The sequence below is a fragment of the Calonectris borealis genome, chromosome 7, assembly GCF_964195595.1.
Source record: "Calonectris borealis chromosome 7, bCalBor7.hap1.2, whole genome shotgun sequence".
NCBI classification, from domain to species: Eukaryota; Metazoa; Chordata; class Aves; order Procellariiformes; family Procellariidae; genus Calonectris; species Calonectris borealis.
Window position 1 is genome coordinate 33,615,874 of NC_134318.1, and position 21,048 is coordinate 33,636,921.

General features: G+C 37.7%; 1 protein-coding gene across 10 annotated transcripts in view; it reads right to left on the minus strand.

Moving 5' to 3' along the window:
- Positions 1-250: 250 nt before the first annotated feature.
- The window catches only part of GPAM (glycerol-3-phosphate acyltransferase, mitochondrial), a 33,255-nt gene continuing 12,457 nt past the window's right edge, over positions 251-21,048 (minus strand). For 6 of the 10 annotated variants that reach the window (XM_075155054.1, XM_075155057.1, XM_075155056.1 and 3 more), the window contains 15 exons: positions 20,800-20,896; positions 19,674-19,810; positions 18,219-18,318; positions 17,303-17,515; positions 16,799-16,912; positions 14,713-14,798; positions 13,608-13,723; positions 12,818-12,888; positions 11,431-11,695; positions 10,777-10,919; positions 9,103-9,180; positions 5,928-6,068; positions 4,980-5,169; positions 4,815-4,873; positions 251-3,599 (listed from right to left, as the gene is read on the minus strand). In XM_075155054.1, the coding sequence (XP_075011155.1) occupies positions 3,483-3,599; positions 4,815-4,873; positions 4,980-5,169; positions 5,928-6,068; positions 9,103-9,180; positions 10,777-10,919; positions 11,431-11,695; positions 12,818-12,888; positions 13,608-13,723; positions 14,713-14,798; positions 16,799-16,912; positions 17,303-17,515; positions 18,219-18,318; positions 19,674-19,810; positions 20,800-20,896 (1,927 nt within the window). In that variant the 3' untranslated portion in view covers positions 251-3,482. The remainder of the gene's footprint in view (positions 3,600-4,814; positions 4,874-4,979; positions 5,170-5,927; positions 6,069-9,102; positions 9,181-10,776; positions 10,920-11,430; positions 11,696-12,817; positions 12,889-13,607; positions 13,724-14,712; positions 14,799-16,798; positions 16,913-17,302; positions 17,516-18,218; positions 18,319-19,673; positions 19,811-20,799; positions 20,897-21,048) is intronic. The other 4 variants (XM_075155062.1, XM_075155059.1, XM_075155061.1 and 1 more) reach the window with 1 other exon arrangement.

Consider the following 21,048-nt stretch of genomic DNA (forward strand, 5'->3'; position numbering starts at 1 on the left):
GAAGCAGAATGGCACCTCCGCTTCGCAACAAAACAGACAGTGCCTCAGGAATCAGGATGTCACCTCAATCTGCCTTTTAAATGGTTCTGCTCCAGTACATTCACTGGTAGAGATACTTCTACAGCAAAAGCTTTTCGTGGTTTAATTTCAGAAACTACCTGGAATGGGACAAAGTTATTGAATGAGTTATCTTAGCAGGTTATTTAAAAAAACCCAAACAAACAAACGAACAAAAAAACACTAGAAGAGCTTGTTAAATGTCATATTAGCAAACAGTTTAATTTATTAAAATGACTCCAGTACACCTCTGTGCTTCTACAACAGACACAGCATTACACGTAACAGGTAAAACGTGGGTAACATTCTCAAGGAAGCAGTATCAGGCTCATTAGGACAGAAACACAAGAGCGACAGTATCTTGCATCACCTCCCAGCCCAACCTTCTTCTACATGGTGATTCTGATACTTCTCTGTGCAGCAGGCAGGCAGTTGAATGCAAGTGTGTGTATATGCTTCCTAATCAAAGATAGGTGAGTAAAGCCCTATACTGTCAAGGAGAAGGCAGGTATGCCTCTGATGTCAGTGGGAGTAGAAAGTAAATTTATTAACAAGTTTATGATCCCGTGGGGCCTGGGTAGCTGTGGCGGCACGGGAAGCGGAATTCTACATTTTCATCACTCTAAAAAAAGTGAAATCTACGGGATGCATATGGAAAGATTAAGTTTCTCATATCATGGAAGATCCTGGCCCAGAAAGACTTGCACACCTGAGTAATATGCTCATAAGAATGACAAGACTCATGTAAGTCTTTATAGGAGGAGAGTCCTAAAATACATTTGTGGTACTTCAGGGCCAGTCCTTTCTTCTTTACTGGTTAACTTTACCAAAATTAACTCAACCTGGCATTCTATCAGCAAAGGAAACGTGAGAGGGTAATAAAATCAGAAGACACTGAAGGTGTAAGTAGAGTGCAAAAGTGTTGGGTTTAGTTTTTGACTGTTACAGCCTGATAATTTTACATTCTGTGCTTTATTTTCAAGGAAAAGCATAGTTGCCGTGTGTCATAATATACATGCTTGCATATATATGTATACATACACACTTGCTGCAGAATGCAAAGGCTTCCAGTGGCATATGATTCATAGTACTGACTTCTCACATGCATGTTTTTTTGATACAAAACCAAACCAGTTTTAGAGATGCCCCTCCCTCTGCATACCAAATGTATTCATTAATGTGTATTCACATGCATTATTACCCTACCCACTCACTGATTTATATTAACCAGATTTTTTTTTTTAAATGTAAGCCATAAGTTATCTTAGTTGCAACACCTAGCCAGAACACTCCAGTGACCACAGTACTCCTGGGTTTTATGGTAAATAATATATCAGTTGGCAGAACATTCTTAATAAAACGACTAAAGTTTTGTTTGCTTCATATTGCTTCATTTTTTAAAAGGTTTTTGATGTACAATCTTCGCTGTTAGTACACTTCAGATTTACTGAAATGCAGTAAACTATGAGAGCTCATTATTCAGAAGCACCCAGTCTTTTTTTGACATTAAATGGAAGCCATCAGCAACAACCGTCGTATGGAGCATTCATTGAGTTAACAAAGTGCACATTAGCTAGTATGAGATGAAACTGTTTTCTAAATAGTTAGTAGACTTCACAAAACAAATTATGTGCGATGTAGTCACTAACCTGCTGAGACAGCAGAGGGACATAAGAACAAAAGCGACTCTAGGGTCAGTTCCTATCCGTATTAATGTAGCTTTGGTTCAGAAATTCTTTAAGTGTTGTAGAGCACCTGGTTTAGTGACAAAACACACGTGTCTCACAGTGCTAACAGTATAATGCTAATAAACTATAAACTGTAGGTTTCAAATATTAATAGCATTTAATAAAAAAATTTACAGAAATATTCTTGTTGACAAATGTGCAGTACAAATGCAAGCTCCTTGGCCACAAACTCAAATTGTGTGCATCAGTTTTGTGCTGGCTTAAGAGTGCAAGTGCTGGGATTCAAGTATGCTTTTCCATATTTATGTTAAGCAACAGAGACTACATGATGAAGTTTGGGAGATTTTCTGCTCACAAGGCCAGGACGCAAGAATCGGGCGAAACATTGCAGTAATTGAAATGTTTGATTTCCCTCATATAGAAGGCAATCTAAATGAGGAAAAACACATTTCACAAGCCAACCAGCTTCACATACCAGTTATTGCTTCAGCTAGATCAGCTGCACTAAAACACAGGACTACAGGTTGCAATGTAATCTCCACTCCCACGAAGAGAAGATGAAATCTACAGTGCAAGCCCTCCATGCAAAAAGATCAAATCACAAGACCAGAGTCCTGTTTCACAGGACAGAATTTATTCATCATTCAGTTTTGTCTGTGAATTTTTTTTTGTCAGTCAGTTAGATCAGAGTCAAAAGTACATTGTTAATTATATTTCTGTGTTTCTAGAGTTTACTACTTCGTGCCAATTTAGATCGGCTCAGCAACAGAATACAATACGAACACTCATTTCCAAAGAATTGCAAAAGTTATTGCTGAAATTTTTAGGGCGAAAATTAAAAATTATTTCACCAAATCAAGTCTTTACTCCACTTTAAAAAAAAAAAATCTGACATCCTATTAATTAACAAACAAACAAACAAACAAGCTTTTTTCAATTAAATAATAATCTAAGGTTTTACAAGATATTCACATTCAGGCAACTGTCTCCTGACTTTCATCTGGCTGAATGACAGACGCCATAATAAAAACAAGAACGCTACTCTCACATTCTTCATGACAGCAGTGATTAGTGCAATTTACCACTGCACTACACAGCTCTAATAGTGCAAGGTGTGCCTGCTAACAGCATTTCTCACAATCATCTGCTACATGATCATTATTCTCAGATGTCTCTAACTGTTATTCTCATTAGACTTTTGGCATTTATGTTAACATTTACGAAAAACTATGGCTTTATCCATGCAATATATATCCTGCCTAAGCAAAATTTTGAAACCATTTATTTAAAACATTAAAACTGAATTGGAATGAAAGTTACCTGTTTATGCCATAAGCTGTGTTGCCACTAAACTCAAGATCTCAGGGTTAGCTACAGATCACAAATGTGTGTATTTGTGCATCTGTTACAGTCTTTAAAAGTATATTTAAAACATAACACTGATAAAACTTCACTCATTTTAAATCTCATTCTAATAATTTATATTATTTTTTGCAACGTTTAATTACTTGTATCCAAAGTGTCATCTGAGTATCGCTGTATTACAACAGGATTGGGACTGTAAGAAACCCATAAATGCATACATAAGAAGGCACTTGTCTTCCAGTAGTTCAAGTCAGAGAAGGCCTTACCCAGACAGTGGCACCTTACACTCTGAAGGATTAGCAAACGTCCCCAGGCTTTGATACAGTCTCAAAACCTGTCTTCATGTCCCTGGACAAAGGTGCTATACGTGGTCTATAATACCATGAAGCTCATGATGAATTCCAGTAGTTTTTGCCTGTTGCGCTGAGGTAGGAACGTAGTGCTTAGTTCCAAAATGGTGTCTCTTCTTTGTTTCGTCTGATTGAAAACCTAAAGCACAGCATGAATATATATAAGTATCACCATGTTCAAGGAATCTCCTTTCTTTTGTGATTAGAAGTTTATGGTCTATACCAAATTTGCCCTCATTTCCAAGACTTTTTTTTTTTTTTTTCCTTTCCTGAAGGCTTAGATGGCAATGCCTTTAGATATCACTAGAATTCACTCAATGTTGAAGCCCTTCAAGTGGTACGGAAGAAGAAAAAATGAGAAATAAGCACAGTGTATGATAAACAGCCAGCTTCTAACAGTGAGGGATAAAACACGCGCTCAAAAGGCATCTGACTTGAAAGTGTAAGCACTTCGAAAACAAGAATTCAGATGTTATGCTCTGAATAGATGCTCAGCACATGCTATCTAGTTCCACTTTTCCAACAGCGGAATAAACTAGAATTAAATGATGGATTTGATATGTGCTTTCTTCATAGGTCTTACAGTCTACAGGAAGATACCTTTACTATAGGCCTTACTACAGGCTAACTAGGTGTTAGATTATTTAATACAGCAGAATTCAAGGGCAAAGACTTCAGAACCCTCATCTAGCAATACTTTGCCTCAATGCTGATGCTTTCAAAATTATAATGCTAAATCCCATCTGGCATTCAGGAAGCCATGTCATTCTGATGAAAGAAACACTTCATTTGCAAAATCTAGATAGGCGATTTAAAATTCAAAATGATAGGGGTAAAGTGCAAAACTGATCTGGTATTTTAAGGAACATCTGTATCCTCATGGTGGACACTGGAGGTCTCTTAGGATGGTTCTGCTGGAGCATCAATCACTGCTAAGCCACAATTATTCAGTAACTAATACTTTTTGAAGATTTAAGTGGTCCTTCAAACTTAGATTTAGCTGTCACTAAGCACAGAGCATACTCTCAGCCTTCCAACATTGTCATTGATGTCCAATAAGGACATGGAGTAGAGCAGAGAAACTTCATTTGCTGTGAATAAAAATGCCTAGTCACCTAGCCCTCACCTAGACAGGTTTTCTCAGGGGCAAGAAGTGCCCTGTTCTGCAATGTGTGCTCTTCTCCTACAGCCCTGAGCTTTAAGGAGAGTGAAATGCTCAAAGCCTGCAATACGTTTGCAGAGATACATTCACATATTTTAAACTGACACTGCACAGATTCCATGAATTGTCAAAATTGTGCTCATTATTAAAATGAAACTTAACAGTCTCCAAATTTGATGACCGAACACTTACCCCAATTTCCTTAAAGACTTTCACTGCGTTTTTCACATGACTGTAGGTAGCACTCTCAGCTGCAAGGAAAAAAACCCAGATAAACAACTGCAATTGAATTTGGACTACCTTGTGCTAGGAGGAACAGAATGAATCAAATCCAGTTCCAAAAGCAGTTTAACATACCATATACAGCAACATTCTTCTCCGTCCTGCTTATTAAGTGCCTGTGTAACTTTTGAAGGTATTCAGACTCTGAAACAGGACCACTAAAATTGTGCACGAAGATAACAGCAGAGCTATATGCCTCCAGTAAAGGTCCCAACAATCTCTGCAGGAAAGTGATGTACTGCTGGTGCTCTTGAGACTGGCTCACCTAAGAAAGGGCAACAAGAGCTTACGTGACGGAGACCAGCGGAAAAAAGAAATGACATGCAACACAGTACACAGCAAAACGGCAGCCCAAATAATTTTTAGTACGAAAAGGAGTACGGGGGCACAATACAGCACATTATGAAAGCATAGCAAAAAAGCAGTTTACCACGAGGGACAAAACAGGCACTGCACATCACAGATCAATGCTACTTTTTTGTCCTCCAAGATATTAATAACTATTTTCCTAAGATAAAATTAAAGACATCATACTGCTCTGCAGCCAGCAGAACGGTTGCCATACATTCACAGAGATGGACATAAGTTTCCAAGTGTTAACAAGATATCCTAAAGAGTTTTTGTGTCAGCTCTGTGAGAAAACTGGTAATATGTCTAAAATCAACATGATCAATCTATGAAGTGAAATTTAGGCTGAAAATAAATACCAGCACGACGTGCCACTTTTAGAGTGCGTGCTGTCAGTAAAGAATTAAACATTTAGACACTAAGATACTTGAGCCTTTATCAGTTTTCATGACACTAACCACTGCCCTTCCCCATCCCTATAAGATTATTTGATGTTTCTTCAGCTGTTTTCCCCATGGGAAGGAGAGAAAGGTGTTTTACTGACAGTAGCAAAATACAACAGACTAATACTATGAACCAGCAAAAAAAAAATTATCACTACCCCTCCTGAACTAGTGAAGTAGTTTGTATATCTTTCAACAGGCTTCAATGTTATTAGCTTTAGGATAATATTACCTTCAGGTAGCAATCTCTCTGCTCTTCTCCAAAATCACTGTCCTCATCTTCCTCGTCACTTCTCCAAGACAATGGCTCAGGGAGTTTTTTATCCCACTGCTGCTCTGTAAGACTAGGGCTAACATCCTCCTGATCATCCTGCTTAAATTTGAAAGACAAGGTGGTAAATAGGTAAAAAACCCAAATCTGGGCAAACAATAGGTTTATTTTATAATCTCATCTGACTTAATCAGTCCATTCATTAACCAATATTTAATGAAAGCAGGTGAGACCCAATTATAGACAGGCTTGAGATAAGCAGAGAAGAGACATTTGGTGAAAAAGACTGTTTTTCTTTAGTTTGCTTGTCACGTAAAAGTGAAAACCTTTGCAAGTGTTGCTGAATCTTTCTACCAGAGGCCATGCAGTAGCAGTTGCCAAGGAAGTTTTTTCAGTCGTGTTAAGATAAAAAGTTGAGATGCTATCTGGATGTGAATGTTGCTAACCTCCATACTACGGTTGCCTTAAAGATTGAGTAGTAAACTCTGTGTTATTATATTACAATAGCTAAAATCTCAATTAATGCAGAATGCCACAAGTTGCTATTTGGAAGTGGTAACTTACTGCCTTTAATGATGCTGTTCTTGTATTTGTCCCATGTGAGATATTGGTTGGAACAGAATGAGCCAGTTTTAATCACAAAGGCCCCAAATTGTTTAAACCTTGCTTACGTTGTGACATTAAGACCTCTCCACCTGTTGCATCACAGCAATTCCCTTCTGCTAATCACCCTGACAAGCACCATCCAAGTTTAGCCTACAAATGCCCCACAGTAATCCACCCTCGGAGCAAGACACAGATTTACACTTAAACTTATTAGCAGGTCGGTGTCTTAGGTAAGTATACATTTCTTCAGGCTTTTGAGATGAGTGCGTGACAGCAAGAATACCATTGGTGCAATTTCTTAACTTGAATATTGTGAGGGAAAAAGAGTTCGTTGTTTGCTTTTCATCTATTTAGTAAAACCATCTATTTTAGTAAAACCATTAATTAGTAAAGTGCTTTGTAAAGTTGCAAAGTATTGTAAAGTTCCCTTGCAAGGGCATAGTGAGGTAACCTGCCAGATCTTTAAGCACAAGTGACAAATATACACATACTAAATGTACTTGAATAGTGATTTCATTCTGTTGTGCAATAATGCAGGTATGTCAGAAGTTCAGGTGTACAGTAACTGAGGTGCAACAGAAATATTCCACCTGACTGATCAATGTTTGATGCAACATTCGATTTCAACAATGTGTCTTCAGAAACGAGTTTCAGAGATAGTAAACACACGCTCAAAAGAATAAGGGAAGCCTTAGTGTCAATCATTCGCCATTATTTGTTTTGCTCAAAGTAATAGAACAGAAAGATTTTTCATAGGTCAGGAGTGCTAAGTAACTGGGGAAAGACCCCCAATACAGTTATTCCATTTAGAAATGAGAATCACGCAAGACTAAAACCAAATGGATAACAGACACCTCGTAGATGTGATTAATGTCATAATATTCATGACAAAGAAAAGGCCCCTGCAGCAAATGAAGAACGACATCCTTTCAATCTTACACTCTGATCAAATGTTTTATTCTGTATGAAGCAAAGGCCACAAAATAAGTTTAAAAAAATACCAAAGAGATCACTATGTGTTAGGAATATTTCTTAGTTTTTGAAGTAGACACTAGAATCATAGGAAAAGAATTTTAAAAAAAGCATGGATCAATCAAGCTCAATTTAATGGGAAATTTATCAATGAGTTAATGTCAGCAGTAAACTGAAATCATTAGAAGGGGCAGAAGCTAGCTACCTTTCTTAGAGAAGAGGTAAAAACCCCACAAACATTTCAACCTGTCCGAAGTCATGAAACAACTATTGCTTATAGTGTTTGCACTGATTATGCAAATTCTTAATATTTTAAAAGAAGTAAGCAGGTACAGAGGTTTTCTAAGTTTAAAGAAATGTACTGATGGAATATATCTCCTTTTTAAGCATTCAAATGTTGCACTGGTGGTGTATATCAGACAACACACACAAATATTTATATACTGCCTAATAGCTATCTATATCCCAGCTATAAACAGCAAAGTACCAGACTCAGCAACCAAAACTTATAGAAGAACCCTCAAGACAGGTTTCATGCTTGAGTAGACAGAGGTGCATATCTACTGCTGTCCACACCTATTTTCCTCATCTGTCCCCAGGCACGGAACGTACAGGTTTCTTCCTAATCCTCTGATTAGCATTCATTTTTGGATTTATCTAATAATGATTACAATCTAATGCATGACAACATGTCAGTACTTCAGATAAAAAGCAAGCAGTAGTAACTCCAAAGGAGGAGAATGTTTAATATCCAGGTATATCAAGTAAATACTACTTATGGTTACATATATTAAAAATGGAAGTGTGTATCAAAAGGTACGCAGCAAGATCAGAGTGAAACAGTGCCCATTAACAAATACACCAGAGGCAGCTCTAGCCTCCTTTGAAACTAGAGAGCTGCAAGAAGAAAGCAGCCAAATATGTAACTCTTTTCCATGAGCTCTTTGAATTTTGTTGCTTCCTCCTGGGCACCGAGATTTGTTTGCTGTGCACAAGAACAGTTTGGGAAGCAAAGGTATGCCGAGTCAGCTGCTCCCTGGACCCCAGGTTTTCTTTACGCTGCACGCCTCTGCCGGACTGCACCACGCAGCGACTCCAGTACATCCCTGAAACTGCAAACTCTGCTGGCAGAGGAGGTTTACAATAATTTCGAGATTGATGCAAAGGAATCAAAGAATGACAAAGGGTCTGGACTACTGACTCCTGTAGAGTAGAAAGTGAACATCCACGTAGCTATGCTACAATTTGAAAGGGCTCCAATAATAAAATAAATCCCCATTTTACAAGACAGTGTAAAATATGTGTCGTCCTTGGGTTTAACGGTACGCTGAAATTACACAGAGAGTCATTCATAGCATCACAGGATGACTATACCCAAATGTCCGACGCTTATAAATGTAAGAATTGAAGTCGTATCAGTCCTGGACTTGTTAAGTTGTTACAAGCTTTCAGTAACAGCATATATTTAGAACAAGACTCACAACTAAGATGCATAAACTACCTATGGTTGAAGTCAAGTACAAGAAACAAAGCTCATTTAGTATCTCTATCACCTTACCTCGGCCACCAGAAGAATACCATATTGTATCAGTCTTTCCACAGATTCATGGCAAACTTGATATATCACCTGGCAAGGCTGCACAACAAAAGAAACGCACTGAAAAAGTCACATCCATTATACCCATTATAGCAACACCAGTTCCCTGTTCAGTATGAATGTTTTAGATACAGCAGTATTATTCCTTTTAAGCAAGTTATTAAACTTTTACCAGCATAATCCCAATGCACCACTCTTATGTTTATCCTGGCAGACAGGCAGACATTAAAAAAATTACAGTGAGATCGGATATTTAAAATTTGTCCAAGTTTTCTGAAGAAATGCGTTACTACACTGGTAGAAAACCACATTAAATAGTCTCCCCTTTAATTGCCTCTAACCAAATTTTAGTTTGTTAACAATTCTGGAATAAAATCATCATAAAACTAAAATCATTGAGACTCATACCAGTGATTTATTTGGAATTTAAAGGAAAGTACACTTTCAAGAAATTCCCTTATGTGTTTTGAAACTGAATAAAAAACCAACCTCTTTTACATTGTTCATAACCATGTAGGAAATATTTTCTAATTTAAAAAAAAAAAAAAATTATTAATTGTGAAAGCAGAAGGATAAGATTACTAAAGATCCCCACCATCTGAGCTACATTACTGCCCAGACAAAAATACTAAATTTGGCTTAACCTTCATTTAAAAAGGCACGAGACAGAAATATGTGTGCAAATTTAAGAACTAATTCAAGAATCTCTAGAATTCTAAGTAACTTCTACACATAAGAAAAAAAAATATCTAGCACTTAAAATTGCAAGTATACAGAGTGTAAGTATACAGAGTGTCTGAAAACTGAGATAACATCAGCTCTCTTCAGTGTTTTGTAACAAAACAAAAACCAAAGTCAGGCCATGTTTAAAATTGCCACTAAGTACTAGGTGTGGCACACTGTGACTCCTATGCAAATTAAGAATATCTTTAGAGTCTGGAGCCTTAGTTCCCAGTGTAGTTTCAATCATCTATGCAAACCTACAAGAGTTGGGTACTCTCAAAGACTTGTATTTGTTTAAGTAAAAATATATTTAAATAGTTTGAGCAGAATGCAGATATCGCTGTGATGGTCTAATGACATAAGCGACATAAAATCTGTTAGAAGGCATTAAGAAGCCCAACCTCAAGTTGTGGGAAGCTGACAGGGATGAGTGAGCAGCTTTTCTTTCTCAGGAAAGGCTAAAGCCAGCACAGCAGAAACGCTGCAGGCTTGCCCCAGCATCGCCCACCTTAGCACTTGCATGAGCAGCAGGCGTGCTCTCAGCATGTATCCCCGAAACCGGATCGACTGACTTTGTCACACCTTGCCAGGGAAACAAGGTAGTGACAGGAGTGTGGCAAGTTAATTCACGTGTTATCTTAGGCCAAACATCTTTTGGATGAAGTGTTCTGATGGAACTACATTCATTCAAATGTTCACATATTTCCTTGAAGCAAATGGGAACAACACTATCTTCCTTTTCCAAACAATGTTCAACCTCTTGATACCCACTATCATTTGACTGTACTTACACTGAGCGTATCAGAACTGTGACGCCTGAAGAAAGCACGAATTCTCTTTAAAGTTACAAAGGCAATTACAAGAAGAAAAAAAAAATTGACATGTGGACAATTAATGCAACTACTTACTTACCAAAGATACAGTAAATTCATTAGAAAGCAAGTAACACAAGCTGGCAGCTTTTCGGACCAGGTGTTCTTGACTAATCAAACTGGGAGAAGCACCATTGGTACCATTTCTGTACCTCCTACTCTGAACCGCATGAAGACTGCAGGCTAGAGCAGAAACAAACATAAGCTAAGTTTATTTTTCCAAAGAGCTTTATAGCAAAGGAAACTTAAAACTTTTGCTTTGTCTATTTCTAGGTCTAAAAGCAGTCAAACATTACACATGCAATTGAAGAATAAAGACAGAATTCACCACTATTCCATTTGCGTCCAATTAATGTCCGACTGAAACAAAATCTCATTAAAGTTTTAGTGACCAAAGCACAAGTTTTGCCATGTTGGCTCAAAACTCTGATAGTGCCTTGCCTAAGGCAGTGACCAATACATGAATATGTCCAAGAAAGATGAAGGATGATGAGAAAAATGAGTAAAACATTCTACAAACCAAAACCAAGTTTACTTTAAAATTGTTTTTGTTAGAGTAAACATGGGCTGAAGCAGGGGGTGGAGAAATATATATAAGTAAATTACATGAAAAATGGGGGTGGAGGAGGTTGTGCAGATATTTTGACTTCATGGGTCACAACAAAGTCTTTCCTTGGTAAATCCCTACACATACCAATAATGGCCTCTTTAATAAATACATGAAGTACTCCATTGCTGTAGAAGTTGAGTTCAAAGACAGCAGGTATCGTTGTGCTGGGAGTGATGAAGAACTCATTGTTTCGGCTAGTGTTTGTGATATTTACACAGTTCCCCAACAAGTGGATGGCATGCATGACAACATCATCTGAATTCCCTGAAAATCCCAAGTCAAAGTCACGGGCTAAGACCTCCTCCTTCATGGAAAAGAAATCTTCTACCAACCTGGAAAGATCAGTTCCCTAGAAATAAAATCAGAATCACAAAGTGAAACAATTTTTTTTGCACAGGAGTTTATCTGTAAACCACATAACCATGTATATAGCAAACACATAAATAAGCCATTAATTTTCAAAAATCCAAAGCACAACAGTAGTATTAGAAAACCTTGTTTTCACAGAGATATTGCTAAAATAGCCCACAGGTTTTAAATTATATGCAATTATATTTTAAAGCCATGCAGCTATTTGAGAATCCAAGTTTTTTGTTTGCTTCTTGGTTTATTTCACAACCTGCAGAGACCTGAGTTGTTCTTTAAGAACATGTTACAGATATCATATTTCCATTACCTATGCTATAAAATGAATGATCAATTAGCTGGGAATACTGTAATTAGCAGAACTTTTCTTCAATTGTTTGGGAACATGAGAAAAAGCTTTTCCTCAAGTACTTCCTTTCCTTGTTTTTTGTCAAGATGGCTTCAGACCACATTGTAAAATGCTTCGATTCCATTATTTTAGGAAATTCGAAAAACTGGACAGACAGGAATAGTGATACTGTCCTCGACTAGGAAGATTACATATCTGACTGATATTTTTCAGTTTGTTCTCAATTTACATGCAATAGAAGTTTCAGATTAGAGGCAGAAGGCATTTCAGAAAAAATGCTAAACACACTTGTAGGAGAAAAAGAATTTCTTCCATGCCCCATGCACAAGATTTCAGTTAAACATTAGTACCGTTTTGCCATCATGGTATAATATTCTAGTACCAAGCTACAGCAAAACTCATTTGAAAATTAACAGAAGAGTTGCTAGCATATTCAATAGCAAATGTGTTTAAGATCTGAAAAACAATCTTAATACAATGAATCAAAATAATGTCTTTTTTTAGAAAAGCATAACTACATCTTGAATTACAAAAATCTATTTCCACGTGAGTATTTATTATCATCCCATCAATAATGGCTTATCTTCAAGCATCGCTACTAACTAAAATATCAGCGCTCAGACTAACCGAAATCCACTTTAATTTAAATGCGTCTTTCTTCTTTTATTAGTATCATACAATAGTAAAATGCAAGCTATTTTTTAATTAACAAGGCCAAAGTAATGTTTGGCTATTTAAGCAGCATAGAAGCCTTACCTGCCTGTGTCTGTACAGCAGCAAACAGGCAACAATGTGGGTAGACATCACAGCACAGGACTTGTTAGCAGCTAGATGTAAACAAGATAGACTCGTTAAGCACCTGAGAAGTTCAGATCATCATTACAAGTGAAAGAGTACCCATTATTTTTAAAAAAAAAAAAAGTGATACTGGCACAGAACTGCACCTTCTGAATGAAATACAAAGTGTATTATGTCTATATAGTAACAATATTAAAGTAATCAAATTAAAATAACTTAGGAACTAAGAAGCCTGAGTAAAGCTTAAATGTCTACTAAGCTAAGTACCATTTTGTATGTATCTCTTATACCACAAATCACAGATCTACTGAATGAAGCATACACCACATAACCTATAAAACCTGGCAACACTGGTCCAGGCAGCTAGATGATACTATCTTAAATAATGCCATTAAGGCACTGCAATAACGTCTTACATGAAGTGGTAAGAAATCAGTGTATCAATATGACAATCAAACACTTCAGAGTACAGCAAGTTCAGTACTAGTCCAAGGAATACAAAAGTTACCAAAACAAACAGAATAAAAAGCTTGTACTTAAGCAGAAAAAGTGTTTATTAAACTTTGAAGAGGAGGGAGGGAGGGAGGCAGGCAGGCAAAGGATGGAGAATTGTCAAGAGAGCATTTGAAGTCATGAAATGATCACCTGAATGGAGGGAATTCGGAAGTACGACATTCCCAAACAGCAAGTTAGTTCATGCAATCAGCAAAACAAAACAGGTAGCTGATAGTGATACTGTAACACTTACTGAACAAAATATGCTCAGCCAAGTTGGATATCAGCTCTCTTCTGAAGGGTTCACTGGTGATATCCCTGGAGTTGGGCAGTGAAGCCTCTGTACCTTCATCCACAGTATCATTAGGTCTGAATACAGAATAAAAATTCACATTATGACATTTAGATTTTGATCAAAATGTAAAGTAACCTAGACCGATTTTTTTTTTTCCTTTTAACACACTAACTGAACCACAGTGCAAAAACCCACTATGCAGTCTGGTAAGGGCACAAAAATGTTATGTGTGACAAGCTCCACAAAAATTTAATATCTACCAACTTTTCCAGATTATTTCTTCACACTAAACAGCAACCCAAGATAAGATTACCAAAAGAAAAATTTACCTTGTCCTACGGCTATTCCTGACTTCGCCGTTACATCATTTGCACCCCACAGCTCTTTTCCCTTCAATGAATATGGACAACAGTAGATGAAGCGAATCTGCCTAAAAGGCAGTTTCCAGCCCAGCCTCTCTACAAACTAGAAATGGTCCTTTATATGGATCTACAACTTTCTAAAGATAAATGACTGACTCTGTCTCTACTAGGACCACACAGGTTTGTACAAGTCAAGCTAAGACCTCAACTAAAATGTGTACCTGTGTTACAAATGCAGATCTAGCCCTTGAGCACAGTTTTGCATGTCGGATGACAGTCACCTCCACGAGCAAGGAGTACTCACTCACAAGTCCTATTTGCTTTGGAATTATATCAAAATTCACCTGAAATGTTTGTGAGGTTTAAAAACGAATCCTTCATTTTTCACGAAGTGTGTCATTTTTTCCCTAAGTTATTCCATAAAATTTAAAATTAAACCAACACAGGCCACTAAAATTAAAAAAAGGAAAAAAAGCCTCCTCGAGCTTATTTAAACAGAGCTCCCCAGAAAGAACACAACTCTCATAATAAATTGCACAGTTACAATTGTGAAAGTTTTTTGGTTTTCTATACACAATTAGATTACCCTTGAGGAGGTCAAGCACTGCTTGGAATGTAATGCAGAACACTAAGAAGACCAACAAACAAACAACCAACCCCCAGCCTGTTCTCCCTCCCCCCAACACCCAAAAAATCTCTACCTTGATGGAAGTATAGCTGGTAACAAAGCTTGTTCCAAAGAAAGAGGAGCAGGCACAGGTTTTTGGCTTTGGCTGTTTACGTATTCCTGTTAAGAGAAGATTCGTTATTTTCTGTACTTTTTCCACCTTATTCTTGCATTCAACTGATAACAGTATTATACGAAAAAGGCAATTATTCAAAAATGCAACTGTGATTAAAAATAGCTCACACTAAAATAGCAGTAATAAGGTCACAGAAATTAAAAGTTTGCAACATTTTATTCACTTTTGATTTTATTTTATGAAAAGGCAAACTTTCCACAGCAAGGAATCCGTACTTCATAAAAACACTGCAACAAAACCAATACATAACCCCTGTCAGCACCCTGCTGGGAACAACTCCTTGGAGACTAGCTTCTCCATGATTAATTTAATGAGAACTGCCTTCATTAACATGAATGACAGCGAAGTCTAATACCCTTTCAGAACCAACACGGAAACTGTAATTACTGCTTGCTGCTGCTTTCCTCAAGCACCAGGATAAGGAGCTTCTCCATAGGTAAACTCCAGTGTAGAAACTCCAGTTGCAAGACCCCTCACAGCGCCATAAACTAAAGCGCCCAGGAAGCAGGCAGGGTACCGCATGCTTGGAATTCTTGAATCCCAAATTTCTCAAAAGCAGAACACCTCTCCTTACAGGTTAGCATTTACATTACTCTGTTTTCAGGACACTCTGTTCTTTCAGTTTCTATAAAGACTGATGTGGGAAACTAAAGAGCCACTTAACCTGCTGGTCAGGAAAACAGTTCCCTCCCAGGAAAGCTCCTTAAAAGACTTTCACAGCCAGCTCACTCTCTTCTGCTTCTAAGCCTGTGCTCACAGAACTGCAGATGCCCAAATTTAACCCCCAAAGCTCCTCTCCTTTAGAAAAACCTGCAGTGACATAACTACATCAATTTAAAAATACACTTACACTTCTGCAAATCTTGGTTAAGGCATACTTAAACAATTTAGGTCATTTATTACCTTTCTGGAGTACAAAAATGAATACACATACAAATGAGACCTGACAGAGGTTGCTAGGAAGGTACAGAGTGATCAGCACTTCACTAGATTACGAGGGCAGATAACCTTCTTTTCCTTATACTGATCCAAGAACAATTGTTAACTCCCTACCAAGAATAGCCTGGAAGCGACCCAAGCCTTCTTCTTTGGAAGTGAATTAATACCTTTCCCTACTACGCTAATTATAATGCCGTGCAGACGGTCACAATAATTTCATGCTGCGGTAATTGAACCCTCCAAAGCTCTCCAACCCACTACTTTTCTGAGAGAAGTAGGGCAGAAAGAAGAACACCTAATTACTTTGAATAATGTTCTAGTAGGTTGTTGTTACAGTAGTTAATCTTATTAAAGTTACACTAAAAATAAGGTATATACTGTAGCAGAACACAGATTAGTGAAATGTAGATAAACTAAGTGTAGTACTAGCAGATTCTGCAAAGAGATCAGAGAAAATTTAAGAAGTGAAGGCAGCTAGTACTGCACCACCCCATTCCCTCAGAAGCTACGCAACAGTATTAGGTGAACTAGTATAGGTAATAATTGTAAACTAATAATAAACTACGATATTCAAAGAATACGCAGATTTTTATGATATATAATCCATGATACTTTTATAGCTACTAATTTGCTTAGCAGTTTTAAAAATCCAGTGAGGTAAATGCCTTTCTTCAACAACAGTGTAAACTGTTCAATTACTCAAACCTTCAGTTTCCTTCAACTCCAAATGAGTCTAAACTTAAACATGGTACAACATTTTAAAGATTCTTTGTTAAAACAAAACAAAGAACCCCAGTGGGAATACTTACACCCCTTCAAACCTGACAAAACCCTTTATATCAACTCTGAGACTATTTCAGCTTAATACAAATGTGTCTGAAGATTTTCAGCAAAACAGGGATACTTTTGTCCCACTGGAATGGGCTTCAGCAGATAATGCTAGTGATGATAACCCACAAAGAGAAAAATCAAAATAAATGTGTCCCACTATTGAAACATCAAAAATGTCAAACCTTCAAAAGGATCTTCAAAATATCAAACTTACTTTTAAGGAAAATGGTTGTGCAAAATCTACTCTGACACACCCATAATTCTTCCGCAGCATCCTGAAGACTCCTCTAGCTATACTCCAAAGACTTTCATTCTTCTTAGGCTTGCCCTGGAAAACATGGGTGGCTGTTTTGGATTTTTTCCAATTTGCAATTAAAAGGTTATGTTTAAAATTAAAATGCATGCAACAGACAAAACAAGGCCAAGGCTTTTGACACACCTTACAACTTCAAGTAAATCTAGAGAACTATTGTTTTCCATAGATATCCACTTGAACGTATTATTTGTTATGCCATGGATTTGCATTTAGAAGTATGTCACCCGCACCTCAGCGCTCCCTATCAGAGAGGTTTTGTGATTCATGGCTCTACGTTCTTCAACACTAACACCAAATACATGTGACAGAGGACTACTAGCACATCATTTAACTATGTAACACATTTTCTTGCACATAAACAGAAAATCCCCTAGGCAAAACAAGTCGTTCAATTGCTCTTACCAGCTGTTCACTGTTATAGTGGCCTTCAATTATGCGATCATAGGAAATTCCCACAGGTATAATTAGGACGTCAGGAGTAGCATTTGAGAAGAGAGCATCCACCACCACAGATAAAAGACCTGCTCTAGCTCCAGATGTCTTGCCACTTCGAGACCGTGTGCCTTCCAGGAATATTTCTAAAAACTGCTGCTGTCTCAACAATTCTTCTATGTGCTGAATACAACAAGATTGGAAAAGAGGAGAAAATAAATATCTAATTATACTGGCAAATTCACATTTGAAATATATCGTCAGCAACCATTTCCTTTTAAAAGCATTGGAAGACCATGAGTTGGCATGAATACTTGTGAAAAAACCAAAAGCAGTAATTAATGCTTGACATAAACCCAGACCAAACTGCAACTGACTTTGCATGAATATACACGCAGTATAATGCGATTTGTTCAAGAACAGCATCTCTAGCAACAGTTGATCCAGCCGATTTGCATGCATCTCTCCTTCTGGTTCCTCAGTACGTCCCATCTTCCGAGATGCAAATACAGCTATTGTACTGAATGGCACAAAGGATTACATCAACCCATCATAAACAGAGACTTCCATTAAGTTAACAGAATCAGTGTAGATATGCCCCAGCACAAAAGAAATCAGGGAAACATTAATTCAGAGAGTATTAATTCCACTTCTTTTAATAAGGATTACTCAAGGTGAAAATCTGCCCATCCTCAAAGGTGCTGGGCATTCAAGTCTCTTATTTTATACATTCAAGACTTCATACAAAAATGCATCCTTTTTTGCCGCATGAAACCTAAGACAAATTCAAAGCAGTAAAAAACATCCCCAGACTGATGGAACTCACTTTCCCACTTGCCACCCGACTGAAATGCTACCTACAGAAACTAAGACAAGAAACACGTACCACGTAGAGCAAAGCTCTGTAGAGGAAGTCCTTACGACCATCAGGACTCTGATCTAACTTTCGACGAATGAAAAATCCTCCTAGCTTGCGGATCAATGTGCTACATAATAAAAGAAGAATTATACGCATTGCTTTTAGTTTGCAGGAAACTACTACACGTCCAGTACAAAATTCCTAGCACCAACAGGAACTGAAACTACTGAAACTCCCGAAGACTAAAATGTATTACGCTATTTGCACATGATGGGACCACACAAATATTACTCAATTTAACCTAAGAAACAGGCTTCTCTACACTGTCTTGCTCCATTTCACTCCCTTGACAGACCACTTACCCTCTGCAGTGACCCTGACCGGGAGACCGTTGTACCTTGAGATGTTGGCGATCCACATCACAGTTAACCTGAGCTGGCCCAAGCCTGTGCTGTGCTGCACATACAGCATGGGCGTCGTGCCCGCGCTGTGCTGCACATACCCCATGGCTGCAGGATCAGCTCAGCCAGCTGATTTTAACCGAGCAGCCTGCAGGCAGCTCCCACTTGGCACCTGCGTGGCCTTGCTTTTATCTAACAGTGCTGCAGGAAGTTCTCATGAGAACATCCTTTCTGCTTGACAGAAGAAGTGATGAATAGAGTTGTTTTCTTGTAAGAAAATCCTATACTAGCTCGAATGACCCAAACGGGGTAACCCTTTCTGTGGGCAGGGTCCGCATGGCGTGCTGTGCGTGCATTGGAGGCCAGCTGGACGCCGCACAACTTGGGGTTCCCAGCAACAAAAGGGATGTTAGATTATCTGTGCTAGTCTCTCTTTCTTTATACTGCTAGCCCTAATAAATAGCATTTTAACTGATTTTTATAGAGTCTGAATGCCTTTCTTACTGGGATCACCACAGACCAGCACCTACTGGGGCAAAACGCCCTCTAAGTCAAGGTATCCCCCTTCTTTCCTCATAATTTCCTGCAATATCCGGTGGCTTTTCAGAAATCAGTTATCCCCAAATTCTGTCTCATTGGCAAAATACTACCTAAAAGACCTTCTTATGTTCTTCAGCCATCAGAAATATAATTTAAACACAGACCAAATCGGAGTACTTTCCCAGAAAGTATTATTCACTCAGTACTGTTGCTGCCTGTCAGCCAGCTCATTAACCTTCATGAAGAAGAGCTGACCATTCACAACGCTTTTTTATATACTTATCTTTCCTTAATCACCTACCCACTTTGAGACTCCTAGAAGAAGGGAATATCCTTCCTTACCCTACTTAGCATATGCCAGAATTTCTCAGAAGGATTGTGTTATACTCTCTCTCTGAGCCTATAACAGGAACCAAAGAAGTTCTACATGATGGCCCGATAATACTCAGATTATCTTACACTTGGACATAAGATATATTGTGCAACAAATCACCTGAGGGATCTTCACCTCAGTCTTTTTCAAATAAGAAGAGGTTATTACCTGAAGATGGGCATGTTGAGATTGTTCCCTGCAGCAATGTAGGGTGCTTTGATGTTATGGCAGAAAAGAATGAATGTAAGGAGCAGGTAGTCAATGTGGGATTTGTGAACAGGCAAGAAGATAAGCGGCAAATTCATCTACGGTGGAGAGAGAAGGAAAAAGAGAGAGACGACAGTTTGTAAGAACTGTGGAATATTACTCCTTTTCTAAAATCCATCATTGAGATGGCTAGCATCATATTACCAGAACCGATGGTATCTTCCGTTAACCATCATTCAGTTTGTTTACTTCTGGTTTTCACTCAGCTGTGACAATGAGAACATTTTAATCAATTGTACTGCTTAATCTTCATGGACTGTAGTTTCTAGTTGTATGCATTAAAAGAAACAATGATTAATATTCCCAGTTTCTTCAGACTCACAGAATTGAGACAACAATCAAACAATTAAAGGGATGTGGCCAAATCATCAGTGTCACCCAAGTACTGCTATTTCTTTCTATTAGATATCAGCAAGGATCTATGAATAGTGGGGTTCCCAAACACTGTAATCAAAAGATAACAGAAAGTATCAGGAACCTTTTTTTTGTTTATTTATCTAATCTATCTTTCCAAGGTAAACCCTGCAAAAAGAATCGACTCCTTTGCATGTAAAGAACATGGTAGAATTTAGGAGTTATTTTGATCAATTTCAATAAATACTGAAGGACTGGGAACAGATTGCTAGTAAGAAATAGGAAAAGTTTACTTCTTAAAGATTTTTATTCCAAATTAAGGTAAGAGTGAAAAATCCTAAATAGACCTACTAACTTATGACTGTCTGCCTCAGCACAAAAAAAAGAAGTACTGCTGGATGCAGGTTATCTGAGATAATCATTCAGCCCGACAGTTAAAATTTGATCCTGAAACAAAGGTAAAACCAGAGTTCACACAGTATTTTAGGTTACACAACTCAAAGGGCATTATATTTAATTAAAAACACTATTTCACAGATATGAGACAGATCTATCTACAATCTGATATCATACAGACTTAGCAGAACTCTCCTAAAAAGAGAAAGTGCTGTAAATATTAATAGAAATTACATCAGACGTCTGCCTTACTAGATTCTTTCCCACCCTCCCTTACCTCTGTTGCTGCTTTGACCATTTCTATTTGACCTCTGTGGATCTGAATATTCCAGAAAAAGCTGTTAAACAACTTTAGTAACACCCAGCCAGTCAACCTGAAGGAAGAACAAACAGAACTCAAAAAGTTTCACTCATTGCTGCCTCCATTTTATATTGATTCTATATGACTAAAGGCAAAGCCAGAAAATCTGATTACTTTACATTCAAACAAAATTACTATAAAATCCAATTGCTTAGCAAGTTTTTG